This window comes from Mirounga angustirostris, unplaced genomic scaffold (assembly GCF_029215605.1).
Source record: "Mirounga angustirostris isolate CCGP_5_RB_7025 unplaced genomic scaffold, mMirAng1.0.hap1 SCAF_9, whole genome shotgun sequence".
NCBI lineage: Eukaryota > Metazoa > Chordata > Mammalia > Carnivora > Phocidae > Mirounga > Mirounga angustirostris.
Window position 1 is genome coordinate 111,554,130 of NW_026991717.1, and position 12,249 is coordinate 111,566,378.

General features: G+C 44.0%; 1 protein-coding gene across 8 annotated transcripts in view; it reads right to left on the bottom strand.

Annotated features, from left to right (window-relative positions):
• Positions 1 to 12,249, bottom strand: part of ZFYVE26 (zinc finger FYVE-type containing 26) — a 71,779-nt gene that overhangs the window by 25,551 nt on the left and 33,979 nt on the right. For 4 of the 8 annotated variants that reach the window (XM_064571226.1, XM_064571221.1, XM_064571219.1 and 1 more), the window contains exons 24-32: positions 11,004 to 11,126; positions 10,426 to 10,602; positions 8,766 to 9,012; positions 7,935 to 8,054; positions 5,770 to 5,933; positions 4,582 to 4,718; positions 2,656 to 2,687; positions 1,865 to 2,001; positions 542 to 762 (exon numbers count right to left, since the gene is read on the bottom strand). In XM_064571226.1, coding sequence (XP_064427296.1) covers positions 542 to 762; positions 1,865 to 2,001; positions 2,656 to 2,687; positions 4,582 to 4,718; positions 5,770 to 5,933; positions 7,935 to 8,054; positions 8,766 to 9,012; positions 10,426 to 10,602; positions 11,004 to 11,126 — 1,358 coding nt within the window. Of the gene's footprint in view, positions 1 to 541; positions 763 to 1,864; positions 2,002 to 2,655; positions 2,688 to 4,581; positions 4,719 to 5,769; positions 5,981 to 7,934; positions 8,055 to 8,765; positions 9,013 to 10,425; positions 10,603 to 11,003; positions 11,127 to 12,249 lie in introns of all 8 variants that reach the window. The other 4 variants (XM_045901067.3, XM_064571220.1, XM_064571224.1 and 1 more) reach the window with 3 other exon arrangements.

Sequence of the window (12,249 nt, forward strand, 5' to 3'; positions counted from 1 at the left end):
CTGGAGCCTAATGACACCTTTTCCACAGATACTTGTACTTTATGACTAGGATTCCTATCTGTGACACAGGGATAGACCAGTCCCCAGTGCGCTTCATAGATCTGTTACCCAGTACTTCTGAGGCCACACTGTGGATTTGGTCAAGACTGGTCCTGTGGATTTGGTCCAAGGCTAAGCACTGGACATTTAGGGAGCACACATTTTTATTTAAAAGCCAGAAAGTTCCATAGAGACTAAAGATGCTCCCCTAAATTGATTTTAATTTCAAATTAACCAAAGTATTGACTTTCTTTCTGACTGGGCAGAGCTAGAGAACACTCTGCTTTGAGGATCTACCAAGGGAAAGAGGACACAGGCTGTCTAGAGGAAGACCACTTGTGATCCGGTAACAGCATTTCACTGTCATCAAACTGAGATGCACAACATTTTCAGTGCATCTTCCGAGAGAGGATGGTGATGTGAGAACTCATCGTGGGGCCAGGAGAAGAAGCCAGACAGAAATGATAACCATGTAAAAGAACCAAGACTCACTCCCATTTACCTGTCACAAAGAGCGAGGTCCTGGCTCCGGCCGGCTTTGACGAACATCATCTTGGCACTGAAGAGCAGCTGCTTCATGATGTCTGTGAGCAGCCCTGCATCCACCTCGGGATTGGTGAGGCCCTGGGACAGCCTGCAGCAGTGCTCGATCAGCTGGTGGCCACAGGCAATGCTGTCCCGGTGCAGGTTCAGGATGGCAATGCACAGGGAGGCGCTGGGGGACTAGCCAGGGCGGAAGAAGAGAGAAAAACACAGTGAGCTCAGGGACCAAAGCATTCTTCAAATGTCATTGGATGGCAGGAATTATTCTTCCCAGCTCACCAGGCTTGAAATATACTGGAGGAGGGAGCCAAACTTCCAGGGCAAAGCAGGAGTGAAACTAAACAGATTTCAGATGTTCTAAGTGGCACTGCTAGCTTCTGTCACGATACTGGGAAGAAGGCAGCTGTGTTCATGTGTTACCTACTTCTTGGGACTGTCCACATGTTTCCTTCCTTTTTCCCACTAGTGCAGGTCCTCCTTATTGCTGGTTGGACTGACAGTCCCCTTACTGGAGAAGTCTCGGCTTCAAGCCTGGACACACTGCTGCTGAATTAATAGTCCAAAGCACACTCCAAAACCTTTCATGGTCCTTCATGCCGACCAAGTACACTTTCCCTACTGCAGAATTCAAGGCCTTGTCCATAAATTGCCCATTTCAATCCTACCTTTTACTACCTCTCTATGAACACCCTACGTTCCTTCAGATTAAACCGTTTCCAGTCCCCTACTCATGCCCTGCAATTTTTGACACTGTGCCTTTGCTCAGATGTTCTGATTTTGTACTTTTTGTCCTTCTCCTACCCTCACTCTCCTTACACCCCCCTCCCCCCAAATTTCTGCTTGTCATACTCCTACCACTCTTTTAAGGATCATCTTAAATGCTACTTCTTCCATGAAGCCTTTCCTTTTTAATTTTCTTTTTATTATTTATTTATTTATTTTAGGGGAGGGGCAGGGAGAAAGGGAGAGAAAGAAATCTTAAGCAGGCTCCATGCGGGGCATAGATCTCACAGCCCTAAGATCATGACCTGAGCCAAAACCAAGAGTTGGATGCTTAACTGACTGAGCTACCCAGGTGCCCCATGAAGCCTTTCCTGATCTGTCTCATACATTTCCAAGATGCTCTTCATTTTCTGCCTCATTTGGTTTACTGGTCTTAGCTCCTACATTATTACACTCTAAGCATGTGAAGGCCAGGCTGTGTTCAGCTATCTCTGTATTTCTTACCATAACTACACATTGTAAAGAAACTCAAAGGACCATCAAGTTTTATTGCTATTACCTGCTCATAGTAAAATTCACTCCGCACCAGCTCGTTTTCCTCCTCATTCAGATCCAAAATCCATTCCACCTCAGCTGCTTTGGGGACTCTCACCACGGCTGAGTATGGAGGACTTTCACTCTTGGAGCTGTCTGGTGCTGAGAAGAGAAGTGTCATTCATGTGTCAGTCACTGACCAGCAGTCCAGTGTAACACCAGCCAGAAAACTGGCGTGAGCTGCAAGCAGATACCTGCCTGTTCTCTCTCCTTGGTCCTTTTTATTTCCTTAAGATCTCATTAGGTACCTCAAACTAATTTTTTAGTTAGTTCCGGGATGAGTGTTACAGTGTCATACAACCTCACTGCTTCACACAAGAAACTCTGAAATGTACACCCTTCTCAAATGGAGGGCTGACTCATTGGCTACCCTAAAAACTAACCTCTGTGGAAGGATATGAACCAAACTATTAATAGTGATTGCCTAGGGGGAAGGAGGGAGCATATGGAGGTAGGATGGCGGTGAAAGGGAATCTAGGAGAAAAAAAAGAAATAACCTACTCAAAGTCAGGGACCAAATTCTTTGGTTGCTGGCCTTCTGAATGCTGGAAGCTAATGGGCCAGTACGGTAGGTTAACAGGACAATAAACTTTAAGAGAAACAGCTTGATAGAAATGCCAAGAATTTTCTTTCTTCCTTGGCCAACAAGTTGGAATGAGTTGCTGTATTAAGGGTATCAGTTGCAGGTGAAACCCTGAAAGAAGAGCCAACTTGAACATATAAACAAAGAGACACAGGACTATGATTCCGCCTTACCTTCCGGTTGTCCTGGACTCTCCTCTGGCACACTGGAAACAGAGAAAGCAAAATGAAATGCCCGAATCCCTTCCTCTCCTCTTTGTTTCGCAGTTGGTATAAAGCACTGCCATATACATTGTTGCCCAAGTAAGATGTATCAGGGAAACAACCAAACTCTTTTCTGTCCCTCACCTGCCATAGCCAATCATTGACCATTTTCTGTCCGTCTCTTCAATACCTCTTGAAATGTCCCCATCTCTCTCTCCATCCCTGCCTCAGAGAGGACCCTCATCATTTATTGCTAGAGGCTTTGTAATGGCTTCCCAATTGGTATCCTTGTCTCTGTCAACCTACTCCCTCCTTTATAGCTACAGCAAGCTTGTAAAAATGCAAATCTGGTCATGTTATGCTTCTGCTTAAAATTGTTCCACAGCTTCTCAGGGTAGAAATATTTCACATTTGCAGTTTCAGCAGATAAAGCCCTACGACCTAGCCTGGTTATCTCTTGTGAGCAACTCCTGCCATCCATGACCTGGTGCTCAACTCATTAAAGTCCTCCCCACTTTGCCACTGGCTCTTGTCAAAGTCTATCACCTGCATGAGAAGCCTGCTGGTCAACGCCAGCCCATGCCGCCAAAGAGCAAGCTTCAAGCCTTTGGGCGCAAGTCCTCCTGGCTCACCTGTCAGGTTTTTAAGTCCAAGGTATGCCAGCTACTACCTCAGCCTATCCACCTACCTATTTACACTTCCTCAAAGCACCCACATATTCCCTGCCCCTACTTTTGCAGTTGTCACTCCCACTTCTGGGCATGCCTGTTTTGGCTTCTTTTCCTAACTTCTCATACTCTAATGCTCACACAAGTTGCCACACCTCTCAGAAAGCTTCTGACCATCAGGCTAAGCTGTGTGGCTCCACCACTGCACTCATCCAATGAGTCTGTGGTCTGTTAATGGTCTCCCCACTAAAGTGGGGGCTCCTTGAGGAAGAAGTGATTATTTTTGAGTAACTGTTGAATGAAAGGATCTCCATCAATACTAACTGCTCATTTCCAATCTCAGCAATATGGTATATGGATATTTCTTCTGTCTCCTACCCCAAGGGAAGTAAGTGGTATGTCAGGATCACAGAAACTGCAATATAAGCATGGCATATCTTTCTTCCCAGGAGATCAGTAATCATCATGGTAAATAATGACAAAAAATGTTTATATTAAAACAAACTCAATAATGCTATTGAGCAGAACGTAAAATCAATTTAAATCTGGAAGCAAAACATGAAGAATTCAAAGTAATTTGCTTTTGAGGAGTTGCTTTGGCTCATATTTCCAGATGGCCTAGGAGGCTTAGTCTCACCCTCCTTTGCTGCTAGAAGTAGTGAGAAAAATTGAGCAACACTAGGCCAACAAACACAGTCTTAATCTGTCTTGCCAGAGGTATAAGCAGTCTCTGAAATTTGTTACTAGATAAACTGCATAGGAAGGTGTGGGGGCTCTTCTAGTTGTGGATAACAAGCCAGGATGACTAGCTAGATTAGAACTGATGCAAGCTGATGCTTGAACAGTCAGCAGGTGTGAACATAACCCTCTGAATCCAGTTGAGACCAATGGAAGCAGGAGTGGCTGAACAACTGGTGAGGTTGAACAACTGGTGAGGCAAACTAAGATTAATGGCCTTGGTCAGGAATCAAGTGTTCTGATTTCAGGGAGAACACTATGTAAGAACCTTGAGCTCTGCTTCCTTCCTCTCTTAGAAGTTTCTCTGACAAAGGTCAAACGTATTGCTGTAGAGTTAATGGCATTTTAGTGTGACTGTTAAATTAAAACTTGCTGCCACTGTTCCAGATTTGAGATGCTCTCCACAATTAGACTCCAAGAACCCCCGACCTCAGGGGAGGATGGGTGTGCAGAGGTCAATGGAAGTAGCGGCCCCGCTATGGACACTCACTCTTTGTTGTAGTAACTATAGCACTGATCACACGCACGAGCAGGGCTCTCTCTGCAGCCTTCCACCACCATTTTCTTAGTGGAGCAGGCACTGCACACTAGCCGGCCACAGCGGCGACAATGATGACGCCTGTTGAACTGATGAGTGTCATTGGGAAGAGAAAAAAAAGGGAGCGAGAGAAGGTGAGATTGTAGGAATTGTGAGTCTACCTGTCAACCCACTTATCTTTGGTATTAGTCACCTGTAACTTACTAAGAATACCAGGTGTTTGGGCTTCTACTGAGAAAGAACACCTAGTCCTTGCCTTGAAGAAGCTGACATTTAAAGGTATGTCTCAGATGGTGGGCAAAGGGGCCCAAGTGATGGGCAGTTTTGCAATAGTTCCTAACAAGTTATACCTGTCTGCAGAGGCAATGTGTGAAGATACAGCAAAAACAGTGTGTAAGAAGTGACTTTCTCAGCCAGTGCAAATCACACGTTTTCATGGCATTGATGACAACGAGAAAGTGTCCTTTTTTCAAGATGCTTTCATTAGTACTGCCTCATTTCACTCTAAGAGGTTGACAGACATATTACACACCCTTCGCAGATGAGGGGATAAGGGGGAAAGAGACACAGAGCAATCACATTATCGTTGTTCTCATCAGCCCTGAGCTAATGTGCCAGTCAGTACGGTGCTAAGTGTGGTAACATTTGTCATCATAACTGGTCCTTATAACTCCACGTGCCACACAATATATCATCCCTAGCTTACAAGTGAGCATCTGAGACTGAAAAAGTCACACTGCTAATAAGAGGCAGAGCTGGGATTAGAACCCAGGTCCTCTGTCTCCAGAGTCAGTACATAAAACCACTACCAGGCCACCTGTCTTATAGCAAAAGGGGAGCTAGAAACAAGATCTCCTGGTGTTGGTGACTCCTCCTGCTATGCCACTCTGCCTCTGTTTAGTCATGAGAATGGCAAAGACTTTAGAATTTAAGGCTACCTGAGGGTGTCTACCACCTGTCTGAATCCAGAAAATACATGTGGTTAGGTCAAAGTTAAACCCAAAGTCTTGGATTTGGTAGTTCTTCTGAAAATACCAATATCCTCTTGGGGACAGGAGGTGACTATAAACACTGGGCTCATGAACTGGCAGTTTCCTTTCACTTCCCTTGCAGGCAAAGCTGGAGACCAACGCTGCTTACCATGGTGAAGCGCTCCCTGCAGCAGACCATGCAGATGCTCGCACTCTCATCAGGCACCCACTGATGCCTGCCAGGGGGTGCTGCTGGGGGGACAAACTCTGGTGGGGGCTGACTCTCTGGGAAGCTCCTCTCCCTTGGACTGGGGGAATGTGTAGTGGAGACACCTGGGAGTCAGAGCCAAAGTCAGAGTACAAGGTGATCAATAGTTCAGCTAATAAATGAAGAAGGAATGAGAAAATCAGAATTTCACCATGTTTCAAACCTCTACTGTAATAATATATCCAGCTAACGGTCATTAATGGCTGACTGCATCATAAAAAGAGAGACACCTGGACACTGTGTGTCTCCTGATGGAAGGCACACAAACACCTATCAAATATGCTTACCAAAAAATATTAAGCCTGAATCAAATCAAGCTTCTAGATCTACCAACCAGTGTACTGGATATAGAGAGGACTGAGACCCAGACTGCAGGGTGGCCATCAGTGAAATCTAGCATGTGGGAAGCTCTACAGGACAAATGAGCTAGTTTCCTCCACAGATAAAAAAGAGGTAGGGGAACCAAATTGATTAAAAGAGACCTGAGAGGTATTTTAGCTAAATGCCATGTGTGGACATTATTTAGATTTTGATTCTAGAAAAAACAATTCTAAAAAAAAATTGAGACAACTGGGGAAATGTGAATGCTGACTGGATAGTTGGTAATAGTAAGAAATCATTCGTTTTTAGGTATGATGATGATGTTACGGTTTTGTTTTGTAAATATCCTTACCTTTTAGAGATATATACTGATATGTTTATAAACAAAATCATATGAAATCTAGCACTTGCTTCAAAATAACCCGGTAGTGGCATAAGGGTATAATGGAACAAGAATGGCCATTGTGAGATGGTAATTATTGTAGTTGGGCCATAGGTATGTGAGACCTCAGTATACTATTCTACTTTTGTATATTGGAAAATGTCCACAATAAAAAGCTAAAAAAAAAAAAGTAAACCAAAGGTGCTCAGGCTGTCATATGCAGATGCATGAGGCTGTTCGTATACCTATAAGTCTGAGCCCTTCCCTCAGGTCTGCTGGTTACTGTAAAGCATGGCTAATTTTCAAAGTACGGCCATGAAATGCCACCATCTTTGCTTTATGGTATCTAAGGAAATTTCCTGTCACCTAGCAGAGAAAGGTTGGCAGGTCACAGAAAAAGAGAACTGAAAAACATACTGACTCTTTGCAGTGCCCATATATCTCCCCCTGGAATCCCGTGCCCTTGACTGTTGGCAAAACAAACACTTGCTGAAGCTTCCTCTGAGGACTGTAGGCCATTGTGCAAGGGGCCAGGGACTGGGGGAGAAGGGGGTGGTGAAAAGGAGTGATCAAGACACGGCTGAGGTCTTGAAGGAGCCTGTGCCCTGTGTAGGTAACAGACATAAATAACGAACTTGCAGCAGAGTGACAGAATGATCGTGAGGACTGAATATACTTTATCCTCCCTATTAGCAGAGTCTGTATTTGTGCATTTGCCCAACCAAAATTTACTTGTAACCTCAAAATCAGTATTGGCAGTGCCCTTGTAGACATGGGCAGAGTGAATAATTTGAGACACCTGACATGCAGGTTCTCATCTGAGGATGAACAAGGTGATGTTCTGCTTTCTTATTTCAGTTCTCATACAGAGGTGATGGGGGATGGAGATGGTAGGGGACAGTGTGGGGTGGTGAAAGAAGTTCCGGCTCTCGGGCGAGCTGGACAGGGTCTCAATCCCAAACTCTCATTAGGCACTCATTAATGGGTTTGCCTCAGGCAAGTCACTTTAACACTTCTAAACCTCTTTTTCTCTTTGGTAAAATAAAATAAAATCTACCGGGATGAATTGTTTTCAATTTCAATTTCAATCTAAGTCTCACACACACACACACACACACACACACACATTTTCCCTACGAGCAATGGTTCAGTATTTGCTAATTCAGTGTTTGCAGAGATCTTATAGAAATACTACTGCAAATAACAAGAATTTATTGTTAAATTTTCTGGGATATACAAAGCTGGAATGAACCAAAAACAAGAATACCGTAACTGGAAATGAAAAAAGAGGCAAAAGAATCAGAAAGTCAGAATTAGGCAAGTTTGAACTAAACCATGGATAACTCTCAGAACCTGTCCTTACCAGGAACAGCTGCAGCAGCGGCAGAAAACTCTGCCGACGGGGATCTAGACAAGGTCTCCAGGTCTGAAACTTGACTGATTTCCTGGAGGTGAGTCACAGAATCTGGAGAGAGGGAAAATGCTGACAAAATATCATCCTACCATAAGCATCTTTACTCACTCTGCTAGACATTTAATTTAAAGCCCTGCTGCTTTGCTGTCATCCCATGATTCTGCCAGGTGTAAAAAGCCTGGCGGAGGTACTTCCAAGACAACAGCAAGCATGCTTCTTCAACGCCTCAAAAAGCAAACTATGTTTAGACGCATGAAATAATGAAGTAGCTGTTAGAAGTTTACAAAATAAATCTAAAAATGCCCCAAGGGAAATAGAAGACATTTAAATGATGGCCCTGGAGGGTAGAGAGTAAGAGAACAAAAAGCTGTCTGGGAACATCAGCCTATAATTATTTCATTTTCTTCATTCTGGAAGAGGCTCGGCTCACGTACTAGTGGTATCTGATGTGACCCTGGGAACAGCGTATGCCCTCAATACAGAATGATGGTACATAAGAGTCCACTGCGCCAAGGCCAGACAGAGACCACTCCCAGCATGTTTTGTTTCCCAGACCTTTATGTTTGCATAGTGGTAATCTACCATACTATAATTCTGGTTAGCCTGCCACTTCCTCCAAGGCCAAGAGGTCTCCTGTATAGCAAAGAGCTATCTCTATGGAAGTGCATTCTTTTCATTCTTGATCAGCTCAAAATAATAAATGAAGACAAATTATAACTAAGGATGTGGTACGGTGTTTCCTCCTCCAGGTGGAGCCGCCATTAGGATGTTGGCAGTTACCTGATCGTTTCTCCCTCAGAGAGTATGGGAAGTCCAAGGCTTTTGCCGCATATCTGGAGAGCAGTGAGTCAACGTCATCCATGGTGAAGCCAATCTCCTGCCCGGCCAGCAGCTGGTGCAGAGTCTGCACAGCCACAGTGGCCCAATCCACTTTCATGTTCATGAGTAGCTGCTCCAGCATGAGGAGGGGGTTAGAGGACAAGTGGGAGTAGCTGGCCCGGTGTGGCTCAGGTAGGGTCAGCAGAACCTGTTTGTAGGGTAGATCCACAGAGTAAAGAAAACAATCATTAGAACATTTCAGAAGGAATCCAAGGTTCTTACTGGGAGGGGGAAGGGGAGCAGGGACCAAAGGCACATGGCCAACTACTAGGGCTGGCTAGTAGTCTTTCTGGAAGCAAGGCTGAACTCCTATTTCAATCTTTCAGGTGGCAATCAAGAAGTACTTCAGGTGAGAGGTTGGCTAACTTTCTCTGTAAGGGGTCAGATAATATGTATTTTAGGCTTCATGGGCCATGAAGTCTCTGTGGGAACTATTTAGCTCTGCCAGTGGGGTGTGAAAGCAGCCAAAGGCCATATGTAAATGAGTATACGAATTTATGTTCCAAAAGAACCTGATTCACAAAAGCAGGCTGAGGACTGGGTTTGACCCACAGGTGGCACCTCCAGGTATAGTTGAACTCTACCTGATCCTTAAAGCCACCATTCTGTCTATCTGAGGCTTAATTAGAATGAGCAATATAAGGTGATATCAGTAGGCTGCCTAAACCTAGTACCTCCAGTGTCCTGGAGGTAAATGATGTCTCTACACTCCTAGAGACTATTATCACTAGGCTTGAAATAGGTCCACTGGCTCTGCTCATTGCGTTTTCAAGGATTCCCCCCATTTAGTTACAGTGCATCAAAAAAAAAAAAAAAAAAGAGTGCATCTTCTTTAGGAACATTTTATGTAGTTGAACTCTTAACAAGTGAGTCAGTGCTCATATTGATGGTTCTCCCAGCACTCGTTCTATTTGTGAGGCGAGTTCCATACTCATGGAGTGGTAGATATGACTGCCAATCAGAATCATTAGAACAGTGTCAGAGGGCCCCATTTCTCCCCAAACCCCCCTTCTCCAGATTACTTTTTCTAGTTTGTAATTTCTTCCATTAGTGTCTCCGAGGTTACACATCAAAGGTAAGGACCTCATTACCTAGAGAATTAACTCTTTTTTTTTTTTTTAGCATAGAGTAGGTTATTAAGCAGTAGTATGAAATCCTTACCTCAGAATCTCTTTGGAAGATAGGCAGGCCCTGTCCCAAGAGATTCAGTTTTAATTGATCTGGGGTAAAGGTCAACAGTTGTTTTTTTTTTTTTCCCCAAGTCCAGGTGATTCTACTACATGGTCTACATTGAGAACACTGATCTAGCAGATACCAGGGAAACCACAAAGAGAACTTAAGAGGGCCATGTAGAATTCACTTTGGAGACAAGGCAGTAAGAGAATGACAACTCCTAAGGGATGAAGGAGTGGGCTGCTGGATAAAGGTTTTATATAGCATAGGCCAAGAATGACAGATGTCTGGGAGAAGAGCCATTGAAAGGTTAAGTTCTGAAGCGGGAGCTGGGCCAGTGGTCTCTCCTCCAGGCATGCCTTCCCAACTCCCCCGCTTCTTTCCTGACCTTGGATCCCATGTACAGTGCCTGGATTTCACGGCGTCGGACAGCAGTCAGTTCTCCGTAGAAGTGCGTGGTGAGGTAGTTGGCCAGGAAGTGAGAAGCGGCCAAGCTAGGGTGCTGGTCAAGGGATTGCTCTGTGACCTCAAGGCACATTGTGGGATCAGGAATTCTTCGCAGGAGCTATTGTAAGAGAAGGGTAGAGGAGAAAGGTGAAAGCCCATAAAGAACTCAGGCCAGCCTTATTTTATTTGGGAATGGAACATTTAGGTTTATTAATTTTGGACTAATCCCTTCTCTGCACTTTTTCTTTCACCACCCCTGCAGCTTCACAAATGATGACTTTGACCAGTTTAGCAGAATCCTCGATCCTGCTGACCATCAGGCATTAAAGGCAGGGCTAGGTACCTTCACTGAAGAGGACTACAATCATCTTGAGGCCAAGAAGGACTCCTGAAGGACATGAAGCGGTAGATCTGAGATTGCAAATGCTTTGCATGGTATTCAGCATGAACAAAGCCATCTGATTTGACTGACCTTTTTGTCTTATCCCAAAAGAAAAATGGAAAGAGACAGAGCCTTACTTGCAGAGCCTTTTCATGATCTCCTCTTTCTAGAAGGTGGAGAAGATGCTTCTGATGTAGGCTGATTAAATGCTCTCTTGGAATTGGGTAGAGGCAGCCCCACTCCTCACACAGTCCATATTCCTGGAAGGAAACACACACGGCTTCAGTCCCTTTTAATCACTGACCTTGTCACACATCCAGCTTTTGCCTGATTTTTCTCAGCAGTCTTGAGTCTGCTAAAGCCCCCAGGAAAGTTTGGTTAAGTGCTGATGGGAACTTCACTCTGGGATTAAAGTGGGCTCATAAACTCAAAGGACTAGAGTGCCAAGGGAGTTATGAAAATACCAAAGTAGCTTGATGATTAATGATATCACTTTCCTCTGAGATCTAGCATAAAAAAGAAACAGGAGACATGAAGTCACTGACACTTCATGTCAGCCCTGGGGAGATATTAAGGAAGTGGGGAAGACTAAGATTGTCCAAAGGAGACAGTGCCGAGTAATGGATAGAATTGTTGAATCAGTATATTGTACAATGAAACTAATATAATACTAAATGTCAATTATGCTGGAATTAACATAAAGAACAAAACACAAAGGAGATAGTGCATACTCAGCTCCGTTGCCATATGAATGTGCAAACCCAGTATTGCCAAACTTCAAAAAACCAAAAAAAATTTTTTTAAATTAAAAAATTTCCCTATTTTAAAATGTTGGCAATAAAATTAACATGAAAAAATCAAATTCAACAGACCAATATTGCATGGGCCAAACATACATGCTGGGCATGGATTCTGTCCATGTCCCTGTCTGCTACTCCCCAACCCCAATTTGTGAACCTTGGATTAAAGTTTCAGAAAATGGAATTCCCGAGGCTTTGCCCGAGTATTTTAATATGGTGCCATCTGGAATGCCTTCCCCACAACTCTGCCTGGGGCCACCTTGTTCAGGATGCTTGTTTCTCAGGCTACATCAGGTGCCCTGCCTGTGCTCCCACCACAGTCTGGGTTTACTTCTGTCACTTGATATATCGCAATCATCTAGGGATGTGTGCCATATCACCCCTCTTCCCAAAATGTGAGCCACACAAGGTCAAGGACTAAGCTTAGTTATCTTTGTTTCACCACCATCTACTACAGTGGCAAATAATACATGGTCAATAAAGGTTTCTTCAATGCATGAACATCTGAATGAGCACAACCACATTTTGAACTATGGTATATCGGCTCCTTAAAGAATAAATAAAATTCTATTTAGCACTCAAA